At 46.2% G+C, this 18467-nt stretch overlaps 1 protein-coding gene across 2 annotated transcripts in view; it reads right to left on the reverse strand.

Annotated features, from left to right (window-relative positions):
* Positions 1-18467, reverse strand: part of LOC140210746 (fatty acyl-CoA hydrolase precursor, medium chain-like) — an 84378-nt gene that overhangs the window by 4772 nt on the left and 61139 nt on the right. For both annotated transcript variants that reach the window (XM_072279982.1, XM_072279983.1), the window contains exons 10-13: positions 16168-16312; positions 8455-8604; positions 4866-4938; positions 1-163 (exon numbers count right to left, since the gene is read on the reverse strand). The exon at positions 1-163 is cut by the window's left edge. In XM_072279982.1, coding sequence (XP_072136083.1) covers positions 1-163; positions 4866-4938; positions 8455-8604; positions 16168-16312 — 531 coding nt within the window. The remainder of the gene's footprint in view (positions 164-4865; positions 4939-8454; positions 8605-16167; positions 16313-18467) is intronic.

Here is an 18467-nt window from a genome sequence, read left to right on the forward strand (position 1 = left end):
TTGTTTGATCGTGCCCCCAGCTTGGCGCGTCAGGACTTTGGTTAGGATCTTCATTCGATGTTCCTTCAGCTTCGTCCCAACCGTCGGTTTCAGGTTCAGCTGCAGGTAGCTCTCACTCTGATCATAGACTGGCCACAGTACCAGTCCCTCGCCATTGGGGTTCCTGCAAGCAGTAACCTACACATTAGGGATGTGGTTCACTCAAGATTCAACAGGTAGTCAGAACTTCCCAATGCATCACTGGCACCAGTCTAACTGCCATCAAGGACACACAGTATGTAGAGAAAGGTGCTGGAAAAGGGCCAGTAACATCATGCAGGGTCCCACCCACCCTGCTCATGGACTGTTTGTCCCACTCCCATCAGGGAGGAGGCTACGTAGCATCCACACCAGGACCACCAGACTCAAAAACTTAAAGTTACTTTCCCCAAGCAGTAAGACTGATCAACCCCTCCACACACTAACCCACCCCTCCACGCCCCCAATCAACACTACTTTATCATTTCCTGTCAGTCACCTGATGTAGACACTCTTGTGCCGAGCATCACTTTATAGCCACACAATTGATCAATGTATACAAGCTATCATATGTATTCATATTTATTGTGTTTTTATTATTATTGAGTGATTTTCCTTATTGATTTTTTTTGTGCTGCATTGGATCTGGAGTAACAATTATTTCATTCTCCTTTACACTTGTGTACTGGAAATGACATTGAACAATCTAAAATCATAAAAATGCAGCCCTTTTCTTCTTCCACCTATCACGTCCCAGCTTCTCATTTCACACCCAATCCCACCCAATCCCCTTCCCCTTCACCAGCTCTGACCTATCATGTCCCAGCTTCTCATTTCACACCCAATCCCACCCAATCCCCTTCCCCTTCACCAGCTCTGACCTATCATGTCCCAGCTTCTCATTTCACACCCAATCCCACCCAATCCCCTTCCCCTTCACCAGCTCTGACCTATCATGTCCCAGCTTCTCATTTCACACCCAATCCCATTCCCCTTCACCAGCTCTGACCTATCACGTCCCAGCTTCTCATTTCACTCCCACTCCCACCCAGTCCCCTTCACCAGCTCTGACCTATCACATCACAGCTTCTCTTTCACACCCACTCCCATTCAATCCCCTTCCCCTTCACCAGCTCTGACCTATCACGTCCCAGCTTCTCTTTCACACCTACTCCCACCCAATCCCCTTCCACTTCACCAGCTCTGACATCACATCCCAGCTTCCCATTTCACACCCAATCCCCTTCACCAGCTCTGACCTATCACATCACAGCTTCTCATTTCACACCCACTCCCATCCAATCCCCTTCCCCTTCACCAGCTCTGACCTATCACATCACCGCTTCCCATTTCACACCCAATCCCCTTCCCCTTCACCAAGATGGTGCTGCGTATGCCAGCCGTGTTGCAAACTCCGTTCCAGCTTTACGGTAAACTGCTAATTTCTACACTTTCTTTCGTATTTCTTGTTCAAGAAGCTGAAAGTCACATCAGATACGATAGACTGACTCTTCTGAACATCAGAAAGATGGCGTTTACCCGCAATGCGCCCCCTTTCCTACACTGGGAACCCCAGCTTATGCGATCCATGGGAGGCTCATTATTACACCACAGCTACCTCAGAAGTGGCGCTGGAGGCGAGGGAGAAGGGCTGGCACCTGGTGAGGTTGAGACGGCGTGCAAATTGACCGCCTCTCCCTAGCATACTCATGGCTAACGTTCATTCCCTGGACAACAAGCTGTGTAAACTGAGAGCCAGAATCTCCTATCAAGGGAAACAAAGGAATGTAATGTTTTGTGTTTTGTGGAGTCCTGGCTGACGGAGGAGATGCTGGATCACGCCTTTGAAGCCTCCAGATACCCCTGTTCCAGGTGGACAGGTCAATAAACCTCCCTGGGAAGAGTAAAGGATGAGGGGTGTGCTTCATTCTCAATAATGCTTGGTGCGACCCCCAGAATGTGCATGCTCTCAAATCCTTTTGTTTCCTGGAACTGGAGTACTTGGTGCTGCTGTGTAGACCTTTCCGGCTACCTAGGGACCTCACGGCTGTTATTTTCACAACTGTGCACATTCCACTGCAGGCTGGTACTAACCTGGCTCTCAACGAACTGTACAAGACCATCAACATGCTGGAGACTGCACACCCAGAGGCTGCCTTCATCGTCGCCAGAGACTTTAACAGAGTGTCACTGTCTAAAGTTTTTCCAAAGTTTTGTCAACACATTCGGGTGAGCACACGGGGAGATAGCATACTCGACCACTGCTACTCTCCCTTCCGCAATGCTTACAAAGCTCTCCTCCGTCCGCCATTTGGAAAATCCGATTACTCCTCTGTTTTAATTCTGCCCATGAACAGGAAGAAGCTGAAACAAGAGGCGTCCATAGTTAAAACCGTCCACTGTTGATCCAATCAGTCTCCATGCTACAGGACTGCTTTGATGACGTCAACTGGAATGCCTTTCGTGATGAGGATGTCTCCGAGTTCAAGAAGGGGTCACCAGTTTCATCTGGAAGTGCATTGTGACTTTGTCCCCTAAAGATTGGTCAAGGTCTATCCAAACCAGAAATCCTAGATCAACAGTTCCGTGTGAGCAGCACTTACCGCGTAAGACAGAGCTTTCGCTGCCGGTAACCACCAAGAAATCAAGAAATGCAGCTACGATCTGCACAAAGTCATCAAGGCAGCGAAATGACAATACAGGGACAAGATCCAGACACAGCTCTCCACCAACAACATACACAGCTTATGGCGAGGTCTGCACACCATTGCAGACATCAAAGCTAAACACAGTGGTCCTGCCAACCTCACAGCCTCTCTCCCAGATGAGCTGAATCTTTTTTACACTCAGTTTGATATCACCAACACTGAGCCCCTGAGGAGAGCTGCTGATGTGACCTGCACCTGGTCATCTCTGAGGCTGAGGGACACAGATGTTTCCAATGAGTGGGCAGTTGCAAGGCTGCGGGATCTGACAGCATCCAAGGGCGGGTACTCAGGATGTGCACGGCACAACTGGCAGGAGTGCTTACAGACATTTTTAATCTCTCTCTCTCTCTCTCTCTCTCTCTCAGCGTAGAGTTCCCTCCTGCTTCAAAATATCCACCATTGTTCTGATACCCAAAAAGACCAAGGTAACATGTCTGAACAACTGGCTTCCTGTCACACACCTCAATAATAAGTAAATGCTTTAAGAGGCTGGTCAAGGACCTCATCTGCAGCTTGCTACCACCCACACTGGGACCCCCTACTATTTGCCTACTGACACAACCGATCCACAGATGACACAATAGCCACAGGTCTACACACCGTCCTTGCACATCTGGAGAAGAAGGATGTTTATGTGAGAATGCTGTCCTTGGACTACAGATCAGCATTCAACACCAAAATTCCCCCCAGGCTCGACAAGAACCTCAGAGACCTCAGCCTTCACCCTGCCTTGTGCAACTGGATCCAGGACTTCCTGTCAGATCACTGGCAGGTGGTAAGAGTGGGCTCCCTCACCTCCACCCCTCTGACTCTCAACACAGGAGCCCCTCAGGGCTGTGTCCTAAGCCCCCGCCCTTACTCTCTGTCCACCCATGACTGTATCACCACCCAGAGCTAATTAAATTTGCTGGCGACACTACATTGATTGGCCTTATCTCAAATAATAATGAGAAGAAGTCACCACCCTGACACAGTGGTGTCAAGAAAACAACCCCTCCCTCAATGTCACAAAAACAAAGGAGCTGATTGTGGATTACTGGAGGAATGGAGACAGGCTAACCCCTATTGACATCAATGGATCTGGAGGTTGAGAGGGTGAACAGCTTTAAGTTCCTCGGCACATAGATCACTGAGGATCTCATGTGGTCTCTACGTACCGGCTGTGTGGTGAAAAAGCATAACAGTGCCTCTTTCACCTCAGATGGTTGATGAAGTTTGAAATGAGTCCCCAGATCCTCAGGACTTTCTACAGGGGCACAATTGAGAGCATCCTGCCTGGCTGCATCACTGCCTGGTATGGGAACTGTACCTCCCTCAATCGCAGGACTCTGCAGAGAGTGGTGTGGACAGCCCAGCGCGTCTGTATATGTGAACTTCCCACTATTCAGGACATTTACAGAGACAGGTGTGTAAAAAGGGCCCGAAGGATCACTGGGGATCTGCATCACCCCAACCATAAACTGTTCCAGTTGTTACCATCCGGGAAACGGTGCCACAGCATAAAAGCCAGGCTCCGGGACAGCTTCTTCCACCAGGTCATCAGACTGATTAATTCACACTGATACAACTGTATTTCTATGCTATATTGACTGTCCTGTTGTACATACCATTTATTACAAATTACTATCAATTGCACATTGCACATTTAGACAGAGACATAACATAAAGAATTTTACTCCTCATGTATGTGAAGTATGTAAGAAATAAAATTAATTCAATTCAATTCACCAGGTCTCACCTATCACCCAGCAGCCTGGACTTCTCCCTTTACCCCCACCACCCTCCCGTCTAATTCTGGCTTCTTCCCCCTTCCTTTCTAGTCCTGATGAAGGGTTTTGGACCAAAACTGTTTATTCCCTCCACAGAGGCTGCCTGACCTGTGGAGTTCCTCCAGATTTTTTTTTGTGTGATTCACTGTGATGCACTCAACCCCGGCAAACAGCTCAGATTGGTCCGCAGACGTTCCACCACACTGCACACCCACCACTGCCTACAAAGCGCACTGCAGTTTGCCACCCAGGGGACTCTGACAGTAGCTCCCAATGAGAGGGGACCTGAGAGCACAGAGCACTGCAGTATAGAAAGAAACCCCAGGTTGTCCATCCCTCCAAGCCCTCGAGATACAAACATGTTGCTTACCCAGTCTTGGCAAAGGTGGCCCAGTATCTCATTATAGTTCTGCTCAATGCCATCTCCTCAGCAGTCGCGCTCCCTGAAAAAGTCACACCGTCAATGAGACCTCTGAAGCTCGGGCAGAGCTTGACACTGAGAAACTGACAGCAATCGGGGTCAGTCACCTTTCAGCGTATCCTCAGGGGATAACATTACCACAACGTGGGGTGCCAGGTCCCACATGTGGAGTTAGGGTAAACAGAATTATGAGGGGTATAGATGGGGTCAATGCAAGCAGGCTCAGTTGGGTCTACCCTCAGATCCAAGTCTCACACCACCCTGACTTGGAAATATATCACCGATGGTTCATCATCACTGGGTATAAATCCCAGAACTCCCTCAAAGTGAAAGTCATTGTCAAATGCACAAGAAAGTGTGTGCACAGATGCAATGGAAACGTTTACTTGCAGCAGCATTGCGGGTCCATCACGGATCAAGCCCTTCCCACCACTGATCACTTCTCGATGAAACGCTGTCACAGGAAAGCAGCATCCATCTTTAGGGGCCCCACCACCCAGATCATGCTCCCTTCTTGCTGCTGCCATCAAGAAAAAGGGACAGGAGCATCAAGACTCAACCACCAGGTTCAGGAACAGTTACTATCCTCTTGAAACAAAGGAGATAACTTCACTCAATTTCACCCGCCCCATCACTGGAAAGTTCCCACAACCAATAGACTCACTTTCAAGGATTCTTTGTCTCATGTTCTTGATATTTATTGTTTGTTTGTTTATTTATTTGTTGGTTATTTCTTTCTTTTTGCTTTTGCAGTTTGTTGTCTTTTTCACATTGACTGAATGCCCAAGTTGGTGCATCTTCCATTGATTCAGCTATGGTTATTATTCTATGGATTTAATGAGTATACCCACAAGGCAATGAATATCCTATATGGTGTATATGGTGACATACATGTACTTTGACAATAACTTGTCTTCAAACTTTGATCACAGGCACATAGCCTCATGTAAGCAGCATTCAAAAGAAAAGAGTAGAGAATTGGTTGAATTTGTTGCCACAGGTGACTGTGAAGGCCAAGTCACTGGGTATCTTTAAGGCAGAGGTTGGTAGATTCTCGTTTAGTCAGGGCACGAAGGGATACAGGGAGAAGGCAGGAGACTGGCGCTGAAAGGGAAAATGGATCAGCCATGATGAAATGCTGAAGCAGGCTCGATGGGCCAAATGGCCTATACTACCTTGAGATTTATTTTCTTGCAGGAATTGGCAAAAAATAAAGAATTTATCAAAAAGAACTACACATAAACAAAGCAGCACACTGGACTGAAGAAGGGTCTTGGCCCAAAACGCCGACTATCTATTCATTCACATAGATGCTGCCTGATCTCCTACGTTCCACCAGCATTTTGTGTGTGTTGCGTTAGATTTCCAGCATCAGCAGACTTTGTCATGGTCTGTACATAAACAAAGACTGACAAACAACCAACGTGCAAAAGAAGGCAAAATGTGCAAATTTAAAGTGCTGGTAACATGAGTTGTAGAGTCCTTAAAAGTGAGTCTGTAGATTGTGGAATCAGTTCCGAGTTGTGCTGAGTGAAGTTATTGATGCTGGTTCAGGAGACTGATGGTTGTAGGGGAATAACTGTTCCTGAGCCTGGTGGTGTGGGACACAAGGCTCCTGTACCTCTTGCCTGATGGCAGCAATGAGAAGAGGGCACAGCTTGGATAGTGGCGTCCCTTGAAGATGGATGCTGCTTTCTTGTGGCAGCACTCCACGTAAATGTGCTCAGTGGTGGGAAGGGCTTTGCCTGTGATGGACCGGGCCTTACCCACCACTTTCTGCAGCCTTTTCCGTTCCTACTTCTGGGGTACCACCGAGAAGGTGACTCGTGCCTGCAGCTACGTTGGACACCATCAAATACTCCAGTTTCGGTCTGCTGCAGCTGAGAACCACAATTACATCTAAGGTCTGTACAGTCAGTAATGTTGTTTTAATGTGACAAAAAAAATCTATCACTACCGAAAATCAATGGAACTGGAATGGACTCTGGTCACTGCTGCGGACACATTTCCTCTTCAGGATGGCAGAAGAGAGGATGCCGAGCTGGACTAGATGTTCATTCAAGGAACTGTGGTTTTTGACTCCCAATGCCAACGATCTTGCTGGCAAATACAGTTCCTGGTAAATAAGATCTCAGAGCTAGGGTGTTGTACCAGGGGGACATTAGGACCATTTGCGTCTGTTGTTTCACAGAATCTTGGTTAAAACCTTCGTTCGAGACACAGCGATTCAGATTGACGGGTTCACAATACACCACCAAGATAAGACTTTCAAAGGCAGGGGAGGAGGCGAGTGCTTCATGATCAACTCTTGGTGTACAAATGTGGCAGTGGTGTCCCAGTCCTGTTCACCACACTCGGAGCACCGTGCGATCAAACATCGTCCATCCTACCCGCTCTGGGAGATGATAGACGTTGCCTTCTTGTAACAGCACCTCCTCTAGATGTTACCAGTGGCTGGGAGGGATGTGCCGGTGATTTATTCGGCAAAGTCACATGTATAAGAGCCCCCCTCCCCTCCTTCCATTCCCCATTCTGGTTGCCCTCTTACACCTCTTTTCCTTAACTGCCCATCTCCTCTCACTGGTTCCCTTCCTCCTTCCTTTTCTCCAATGGTCCACTCTCCTCTCCAATCAGATTCCTTCTTCTTTAGATCTTTACATCTTCCATCTTTCCCCTCCCAGCTTCTTAATTCCTCCCCCTCTCTTGCCCCCCACTTTTCCTCTCATCTGGTCTCACCTATCACCTGCCCCTGCCTTCAAATTCTTATTCTGGCTTCTGCCCCTTTCCTTTCCAGTCCTGCTGAAGGGTCTTGACCTGAAATGTCAGCTGTTTATTCTCTCCATAGATGCTGCCTGAGCTGCTGAGTTCCTCCAGCATTTTGTGTGTGTTGCTCTGGATTTCCAGCATCTGCAGAATCTCTTGAGTTAATGTATATATTTCCTGTGTTGTCTACAGCTACGTCCCTTGACGCTCCTGCAAGCAAGTTTTTCTCTGCACCTGGACCTCACCGTACCTGTGCATGACAATAAACTCGACCTCATCATCTATCTTTGAAATTATATATTAAAAAATCTGCAGGTACAAAACAGTCCGCAGATTCCAAACAGACCTCAGCTCCTCACTAAGTAATAGGGAAGTACACAGAACTGTTGGACTGAGAATGGAGGGTTGATTAATTTAATTTTCTTTTCTTTAGAGAGCCAGCATGGTAACAGGCCCTTCCAGCCAAACGAGGCCTCGCCACCCAATTCCACCATGAGTCCAATTAACCCACTAACCCGTAGGTCTTTGGAACGAGGCCTCACCACCCCATTCTACCGTGAGTCCAGTTAACCCACTAACCCGTAGGTCTTTGGACTGTGGGAGGAGACTGAAGCACCCGGAGGAAACCCATGCGGTCACGGGGAGAACGTACAAACTCCTTAGTCAGCGGCGGGTATTGAACCAACGTCATTGGTGCTGTAAGGCAAACGCGCTAACCGCTACTCCACCGTGCTACCCATTAATTGTCACCAAACTCCCAGAAGGGGTTTCTCACCATTTATCAAAATATCTCCATCCCAGAAAGCACAACCAAAAACATAACCAATCTCGTCTCCGTGGTCAGCCTTCACAAAATCAGGACGGCTCTTGCTAAGGATACTGGTCCTGTGCTGGAACTCGTACAGATAGACAGGACACCCTGCATCTGAGGAGGGAAGACAGAGGAAAATTAGAGTATTATTACAATCGCTCATTTCTCTCTGATACAGCAATCATGCCCTCAGGTCCTCCATTTTATTCTCCCGCGACTGCACATTTGCTAACCAGATGCTGGTTAGAGGTTAGATTAGTCAAGGAGAGATTCTCTCTGCTGTCAGCACAGAGTTTGTTTGTTCTCCCCTTCCCGGCATGCATTGCCTCCGGTGCTCTGATTTCCACCCTCATTCCACAGATGTACGGGTTACAAGACGGGAGGAGGAGAAGATGGCGGTGCGACGCAGCACGCGCAGCCTCTCCGGTGATGAATATCTGCAATCTGTCAAGTAGGAGGCCGTGCACAATTCTGATTTGATGAAGACAGACATGAGAAGCACGGAGGAACATCTGGTGAAACTTCTGAAATGCCTGCTTCGCTGCCGCTGCTACTGTGTGATCCGAAATCTCCGGAGGGGAAGGCCCCGAATCCTTGGCTTTGCCTGTTGCTTGGCGGCTGGGGTCGAGGTTGAAGTGCTCGGTGTCACAGGGCTGGTCGGAGGCTTGAAGTTTTCGGACGGACTCAGAGTTGGACTGTGGTTGGGTGCTTCCAGGATGCTGCATCGGCAAGTTTGCACAGGGAGAGTTTCTCCCTTCTACCATCTGCATGAGATGTTATGGCAATTGGGACTTTGAGACTTTTTTTTACCGTGCCCATGGTCAGCTCTTATCAAATTACGGTATTGCTTTGCACTGTTGTAACTATATGTTATAATTATGTGGTTTTTGTCAGTTTTAGTCTTGGTCTGTCTTGTGTTTCTGTGATATCATACTGGAGGAACATTGTATCATTTTTTAATGCATGCATTACTAAATGACAATAAACGAGGACTGAGTGTCCTCATAATCTAATAATCTAATCTAATTAGTCATATGTGTGTAGTTGGATGTAGTGGACTCGTGGGCCGGAGGGGCCTGTTACTGTGCTGCATCTCAAAATAAAATAAAAATTAACCGCCCCCCCCCCCCAGGAAGGGCTGGGAATGGGGACACTGAAACATGGTGAATAGGTAAGACATCAGCCCCTTGGAAGAGCAGTTAGTACTGAGGGGTTCAGATTTACACTTGGTGGCAGTTGTAAATATGGACAGTACTCAATGAGTAGTGAGGTCCCTTCTTCACCACAGAGTCAACCTGCGTAGCAGCTTTGAGAGTCCAATGGACTCGGACTCAAAGATCCCTCTGATCCTTCACACTCTCAATAGTCTTTCCATTAATGCTACATTCTGCCATCATATTTGAGCTTCAAAAATGAACCACCTCACACTTATCTGGGTTGAACTCCATTTGCCACTTCTCAGCCCAGCTTTGCATCCTATCAATGACCTACTGTAACCTCTGACAGCCCTCCACACTATCCACAACACCTCCAAACTTTGTGTAATCAGCAAAGTTACTAACCCATCCCTCCGTTTTGTCATCCAGGTCATTTATAAAAATCACAAAGAGAAGGGGTCCCAGAACAGATCCCTGAGGCACACCACTGGTCACCGGCCTCCCTGCAGAATATGACCCGTCTACAACCACTCTTTGCCTTCTGTGGGCAAGCCGGTTCTGGATCCACAAAGCAATGTCCCCTTGAATCCCATGCCTCCTTACTTTCTCAATAAGCCTTGCATGGGATACCTCATCATATGCCTTGCTGAAATCCATATACACTATATCTACGGCTCTACCTTCATCAATGTGTGCAGTCACATCTTCAAAAAATTCAATCAGGCTTGTAAGGCACATCCTGCCTTTGACGAAGCCATGCTGACTATTCCTAATCATATTATGCCTCTCTGAATGTTCATAAATCCTGCCCCTTAGGATCTTCTCCATCAACTTACCAACCACTGAAATAAGACTCATTGGCCGATAATTGCCTAGGCTAACCCTACTCACCTTGCTTGAATAAGGGAACAACATCCACAACCCTCCAATCCTCTGGAACCTCTCCTGTCCTCATTGATGATGCAAAGATCATCACTGGAGGTTCAGTAATCTCCTCCCTCACATCCCACAGTAGCCTGGAGTACATCCCGTCCGGTCCCGGTGACTTATCCAACTTGATGCTTTCCAAAAGCTTCAGCACATCCTCTTCCTTAATATCTACATGCTCAAGCTTTTCAGTCCGCTGCAAGTCATCCCTACAATGGCCAAGATCCTTTTCCATAGTGAATACTGAAGCAAAGTATTCATTAGGTACCTCTGCCATTTCCGCCGGTTCCATACACACTTTTCCACTGTCACACTTGATTGGTCCTATTCTCTCACGTCTTATCCTTTTGCTCTTCACATACAAAATAGTGACAAAATGACAAAAGACAAAATAGTACAACCGTGGCTGACAAGGGTAGTCAAAGCTAATGTAAAAACCAAAGAGAGGGCATACAACAAAGCAAAAATTAGTGGGAAGATAGAGGACTGGGTAGTTTTTAAGTACCTACAGAGAGCAACTAAAAGAATCATTAGAAGGGAAACGATGAAATATGAAAGCAAGCCAGCAAATAACATCAAAATGGATAGTAAAAGACTTTTCAAATATTTAAAAAATAAAAGAGAGATGAGAGTGGTATACAGGACCACTAGAAAATAAGGCCGAAGAAATAATATTGGAGTCAAGGAGAAGGCAAACGAACTAAATAAGTATTTTGCATAGGTCTTCACTGTGGAAGACACTGGTAGTATGCCTGATGTTGTAGTGTGTGAAAGAAGAGAAGTGGGTGCAGTTACTATTACAAGGGAGAAGGTGCTCAAAAAGCTGGAAGACCTAAGGGTACATAAGTCATCTGGACCAGATAAACTGTACCCTAGGGTCCTGAAAGAGGTAGCATTAGAGATTGTGGAAGCATCGGAAATGATCTTTCAAAAATGTTAGAGTCAATTATTAAGGATGAGGTGATAGAGCACTTGGCGACACAGGACAAGGTAGTACAAAGTCAGCATGGTTTCATTCAGGGAAAATCCTGCCTGACGAACCTGTTGGAATTCTTTGAGAATACAACTAGGATAGATAAAGGGGATGCAGTAGATGTTGTATATTTGGACTTTTAGAAGGCCTTTGACAAAGTGCCACATATGTGGCTGCTTACCAAGTTAAGAGCCCATGGTATTATAGGACAGTTACTGACATGGTTAGAGCATTGGCTGATTGGTAGGAAGCAGTGACTGGGAATAAAAGGATCCTTTTCTGGTTGGCTGCCAGTGACTAGTGGTGTTCTGCAGAGCTCGTTGTTGGGATCACTTCATTTTATGCTGTATATAAATGATTTAGATGATGAAATAGATCAGATTAGATTCAACTTTATTGTCATTGTGCTGAGTACAGATACAAAGCCAATGAAATGCAGTTAGCACTTGACCAGAAATGTAAAGGATAGTGTTATGCACAAAATAACTGTGAATAAAAAGTAAGTGCTACAGCACACAAATATAAAAGTACTTAGACAGTACAATATGGGTGCAATACTGCTTAGCGCTGTGATGTGAGGTTCAGCAGGGTCACAGCCTCAGGGAAGAAGCTCTTCCTGTGCCTGCTGGTGCGGGAGCAGAGGCTCCTGTAGTGCCTACCGGATGGGAGGAGAGTAAAAAGTCCATGGTGAGGGTGAGATGCATCCTTGATAATGCTTTTCGCCCTGCCCAGGCAGTGTTTATGGTAGACGTTCTCAATGGTGGGCAATTGGGTGCCGATAATTCGCTGGGCAGTTTTCACCACACGCTGGAGTGATTTGTGGTCCGATACGGTACAATTGCCATGGCTTTGTTGCCAAGTTTGCAGATGATATGAAGGTTGGTGGAGGGGCAGATAGTGTTGAGGAAACAGGTAGAATGCAGAAGGACCTAGACAGATTAGGAGAATGGGCAAGAAAGTGGCAAGTGAAATATAATGTTGGAAAAAGTATGGTCATGCACTTTGGTAGCAGAAATAAATGTGAGAACTATTTTCTAAACGGGACAAAATCCAAAAATCTGAGATGCAAAGGGATTTGGGGGTCCTTGTGCAGAACACCCTAAAGGTTAACTTGCAGGTTGAGTCGGCAGTGAGGAAGGCTAATGCAACATTAACATTCATTTCAAGAGGTCTGGAATACAAGAGCAAGAATGTGATGCTGAGGCGTTATGAGACACTGGTGAGGCCTCATCTTGAGTATTGTGAACAGTTTTGGGCTCCTCATCTTAGAAGAGATGTGCTGGCATTGGAGAGGGTCCTGAGGAGGTTCACAAGGATGATTTCAGGAATGGAAGGATTATCACATGAGGAATGTTTGATAGCTCTGGGTTTGTACTCACTGGAGTTTAGAAGGATGAGGGGGGGATCTCATTGAAACATTTCAAAGGTTAAAAGGACTTGACAGAGTAGATGTGGAATGGATGTTTCCCATGGTGGGAGAGTCCAGAACAAGAGGGCACAGCCTCAGGATAGAGGGGTGCCCTTTCAAAGTAGAGGTGCAGAGAAATTTCTTTAGCTAAAGGGTGGTGAATTTGTGGAATTTGTTGCCACATGCAGCTGTGGAGGCCAGGTCATTGGGAGTATTTAAGGCAGAGGTTGATAGGTTCTTGATTGGACATGGCATCAAAGGTTACGGGGAGAAGGCCGGGGAATGGGGTTGGGGAGGAGAGAATAAAAAGAGATCAGCCATGACTGAATGGTGGAGCAGACTCGATGGGCCAAATGGCCGAATTCTGCTCCGGTGTTTTATGGTCTTAAAAATTTCACACAAACAAAGATGGACAAACAACCAATGTGCAAAAGAAAATAAGTGTGCAAATACAAAAACACAATAAATAATAAATATAAACATAATTACATAATATTTAGAACACGAGTTGTAGAGTCCTTGAAAGCACGTCCATAGGTTGTGGAATCAGTTCAGTGCTGGGATGAGTGAAGTTATCCCCTCTGGTTCAGGAGCCTGATGGTCGATTGGTAATATATGTTCCTGAACACAAGTCCCTGTAGAGCTAGCAGGTGTGGGCTGAATGGCCATAAATATCCAAAATTCTAAGCAGCAATTGACCTCTTTACTATGGACAGGAAAATGTCATAGTCATGGAGTTATACAGCAGAGAAACAGGCCCTTCTGCCCAACTAATCTGTGCTGACCAAGATGTCTACCTTATCTGGTCTCATTTGCCCGCATTTGGTCCCTGTCCCGCCAGTCTTTCAGGTCCATGTTGGCCTGACGTTTCGCTCTCTCCAAGAACGGTCTGGAAGACGTGTGCTCACGGGGAATGGCCCTATGGATGATCTGGTTCCTCGCTGATTTTGTCAACTGAAGCGTCATGGGAGACTGAAACATCGAAACAACAGCAACCCGTGTGTTTGTGAATTGCTGGCTGCTGTCAGAAGAAAGTCCCTGTACTTGAGCAACCCCTCTTTTTCTCTCTCGAGCTAACCCCTCTCTGCCTCGCTGGAGAGAGAGAGCCTGGCTGACATACCAGAGTGCTCAGTTACGGACTGCAGTTTTGATGAACTCTGGATCAAGGTCTCTTTGGAGGCTTTGGCTGTTGTTTGCATGTCGGGGAAGTGGGGACGACCTGCTGAAGGGATTTGGCCCGAAATGCTGACTGTACTTCTTTCCATAGATGCTGCCTGGCCTGCTGAGTTCCTCCGGCATTCTCTGGGTGGGGGGAGGAGTTGATGCTTTTGCTGGTGTGTAGGGAGGGGGAGGAGGAGTTGATGGTTTTGCTGGTGGGTAGGGAGGGGGAGGAGGAGTTGATGTTTTTGCTGGTGTGTAGGGAGGGGGAGGGATGAGTTGATGGTTTTGCTGGTGTGTAGGGAGGGGGAGGAGGAGTTGATGTTTTTGCTGGTGTGTAGGGTGGGGGAGGGATGAGTTGATGGTTTTGCTGGTGTGTAGGGAGGGGGAGGAGGAGTTGATGTTTTTGCTAGTGTGTAGGGAAGGGGAGGGAGGAGTTGATGTTTTTGCTGGTGTGTAGGGAGGGGGAGGGAGGAGTTGATGCTTGCTGCTGCTTCTGCAAAGGGTGGGGGGGGAAGGGGTTTCAGGGCTTCGATGTTCTGTCATTCATTGAGGGGGTCTTTTGTTTCATTGAAGAGTGTGAATTTCAGGTTGTGTCCCGTATACATTCTCTGGCATTAAATCTAAATCTAAACAGACCAATAATAATGAATTCTTGACCTCACAATATACTTTGTTGTGGTGCTTGTGCCAAGTATATTGCCCACCCTGTACTTTCTCTGTAACTGTGACACTATATTGTGCATTCTCTTTTTAGAACTGGGAATTGTTATTACCCCTCAAGCATCAGGCTCTTGACCCAAAGGGGATAATTTCACCCAACTTTACTTCATCATTGAAATGTTCCCACGAGCTATGGACTCACTTTCACGGACACTTCATCTCATGTTTTTGATATTTATTGCTCATTTATTTATTAATATTCTTTCTTTATTTTTGAATGCACAGTTTATCTCTTTTGTACACTTGTTGATCGCCCAAGTTGGTGCAATCTTTCATTGATTCTACTATGGTTATAATTCTATTATGGATTTATTGAGTATGCCCAGGGTTGTATATGTAGACACATAAGTACTTTAATAAATTTACTTTGAACTTTAGATTTCCTTTTGTACTTCCTCGATGTTCTTATGTTTTGAAATGATTGACATGAGTGGAAAAGTTGACAAGTCACATATAAGAGTTTGGTTCGGCCACACTTGGAGTATTGTGTACAGTTCCAATCACCCCATTACAAGAAAGATGCGGAAGCTTTGGAGAGGATGCAGGAGAGGTTCACCAGGATGTTGCTGGGATTAAAGAGTATAAATTGTGAGGAGAGGTTGAATAAACTTGGATAAAAATTCCTCTGAAGTGCCGGAGGCTGAGTGGAGACAGTCCGTGCTTTTCTCAAGTTAAATTCCCAAATGTTAAATACTAGATGTTTTAGGCTTAGGGTGAGAGGGGCAAAGCTTCATGGAAGTGTCTGGGGTAAGTTTTCTTTCATAAATACAGTGGATTCCAATTAATTGGCCATTGATTAATCTGGGCAAGCACTCATTTGGGTGAACTCTTAAAGAACAAACGCAAATTGAGAAAATAGCCAGGATTCCTGTTGTTTATTTGGGACATTATGCCACTGAATTGTGTCAGGAGTGTGTTGCTGAACAGTTTCTAACTAGAGTCAGTTGCATGGGGGGTGGGTTGTATGTCAGCATTATGTTATTACACAGAGAGGTAAGAGGAGGAAATTTCAAGGGTGATATGAGAAGCAAGTTTTTATATACAATGTGTGGTGGGTGCCTAGTATGCGCTGCCTGGGGGGGGGGGGTGGGGGTGGCAGGTACATTAGGGACATTTAAGAGACCTTTGGTTTTCGGATGAATATGAGAGAAGTGCAAGGATATGGACATTATACAGGCAGAATATATTGGCCACTTAATGATTTACGTAATGGGTTTGGCATAACATAGTGAGTCGAAGGGCCTGTTCCTGTGCTGTACTCTTCTGTGTTTTATGTTCGATGTATTCACGGTGCGAGACATGAAGACAGGATAATCGTTTGGATCTCTTACCTCTGAAATATCTGGCAGCTCGGATTGTAGGCTCTAACATAAACACATCTCCCAGCAACTCAAGGTGTAGGTCTCTGATCTCTGTCCTGTCCTGTGTGTCTCCCATGTACTCGTCTTGGGCTCGTTGCACCTCCTCCTCTGTCAACTGCCCTCAGAAAAGGACCAACACAGCCACAGTTAACTCTAGCAGAGCAGATTCACAAGACAATAGTGTGCGCCCCGCTGAAATGCCATCGTACAGCAGAACTTTGTAAACCTCAATCTCCTAACAGGCTGGGGCACAGACAGGGTGAATGCACGGCCCTTCTCCCAGTGAAAGAGAACCAAAAACTAGGGGGTGTGATTTAAGAAGGGGTAAAGATTGAAAGAAGACCTGACGGGCAACTGGGCGCCATGGTAGCGTAGTGGCCAGTGCAACACTGTTACAGTTCAGGGCATTTCAGAGTTCGAAGTTCAATTCCAGCCCCATCTGTGGAGTTTCTACGTTCTCCCTGTGACTCTGTGTTTTCCTCTGGATGCTCTTTTCCCCTCCACAGTTCAAGGACGGTTAGTAGGTTAATTGGTCATTGTAAGTTGTCCTGTGAGTATGCGAGGGTTAATAGAGGTGAGCTGCTGAGTTGTGTAGCTTGTTGGGACAGAAGGGGCTGTTCCTCTCTGTATCTCTAAGTAAATAAACAAACTTCTTCACGCAGTAAATTTATGATCAAAGTATGTACATTTCCAAATACCACCTTGAGATTCACTTCCTTACAGGCATTTACAGGAAAATTAAGACAGACAATAGAATTTATGAAAAACTAAACATATATACTATGAAATATGTACAGAGATCTTGCTGAAACCAGTCAGAGGTCTCACTGAAACCCTTCAGAGATCCTGCTGAAACCCCTCAGAGATTCCACTGAAACCCGTCAGAGATCCCGCTGAAACACATCAGATGTCGAGCTGAATTCAATCAGAAGTCTGAAAACCATCAGAGGTCTCGCTGAAACACGTCAGAGATCTCTCTGAAACACATCACAGATCTCGCTGAAACCGATGAGCAATCTCATTGAAACCATAGTCATATAGAAGTACAGAACAGAAACAGACCCTTCAGCCCATCTAGTCCATGCTGAAACTATTTAAATTGACTACTCCCATCAACCACAGCCCTCCACATCCCTACAATCCATGTACCTATCCAAACTTCTCTTAAACATTGAAATTGAGCTTGCGTGCACCACTTGTACTGTCAGCTCATTCTACACTCGCACGACCCTCAGTGAAAATAGGTTTCCTCTCAAGTTCCCCTAAAACGTCTCATTTTTCACCCTGAACCCATGACCACTGGTTGTGGTCTTACCCAACCTGAGTGGAAAAAGCCTGCTTGCATTTACCCTATCTGTCTTCATCATAATTTTGTGTGCCTCTAGCAAATCTCCTCTCAGTCTTCCATGTTCTGAAGAATACAGACGTAACCTATTCAATCTTTCTTCATAACTCAGGTCCTCCAGGCCCAGCACTATGCTTGTAAATTTTCTCTGTGCTCTTTCAACCTTGCTTGCATCTTCCCTGTAGGTAGATGACCAAAATTGCACACAATACTCCAAATTAGGCCTTATACAACTTCAACATAACATCCCATCTCCTGTGTTCAGTACATTGATTTATGAAGGCCAATGTGCCAAAAGCTTTCTTTATGATCCTATCTACCTGTGACATCATTTAATTATGTACTGGTATTTCCAGATCTCTTTGTTCTACCACTTTCCTCAGCGCCTTACTGTTCACTGTGCAAGACCTACCCTGGTTGGTCCTCCTGAAGTGCAACACTTTGTACTTGGCTGCATTAAATTCCATCTATCATTTTTCAGCCCATTTTTCCAGCTGATGCAGATCTCACTGCAGGCCATGATCACTTTCTCACTGTCCACTACACTCCCAATCTTGGTGTCATCTGCAAATTTGCTGATCTAGTTAACCGCATTATCATCCAGATCATTGATATAGTTGACAAACAACAAAGGACCAGCACTGATCCCTGTGGCACTCCACTAGTCACAGGCCTCCAGTCAGACAGGGAAAGCGGCCAGTGAGTGAGTGGGCCAGTGAAGGAGTGGAGCTTTGAGGCTTTGACTCGAGAGGCTTCGACGAGAAGAGGCGGAGGACAAGCTAGCTCGCAGTTAGTTTTTACAATGTCTCCTGAGACAGTGATGTGCCTCTAATGTGAGATGTGGCAGTCTTGGGGGAACGCCCCTCTCCCGCAGAGTCACATCTGCCAGAAGTGCATACGGCTGGGCGATCTGGAAGACCGTGTA

The sequence above is a fragment of the Mobula birostris genome, chromosome 15 (assembly GCF_030028105.1).
Source record: "Mobula birostris isolate sMobBir1 chromosome 15, sMobBir1.hap1, whole genome shotgun sequence".
Lineage (NCBI taxonomy): Eukaryota > Metazoa > Chordata > Chondrichthyes > Myliobatiformes > Myliobatidae > Mobula > Mobula birostris.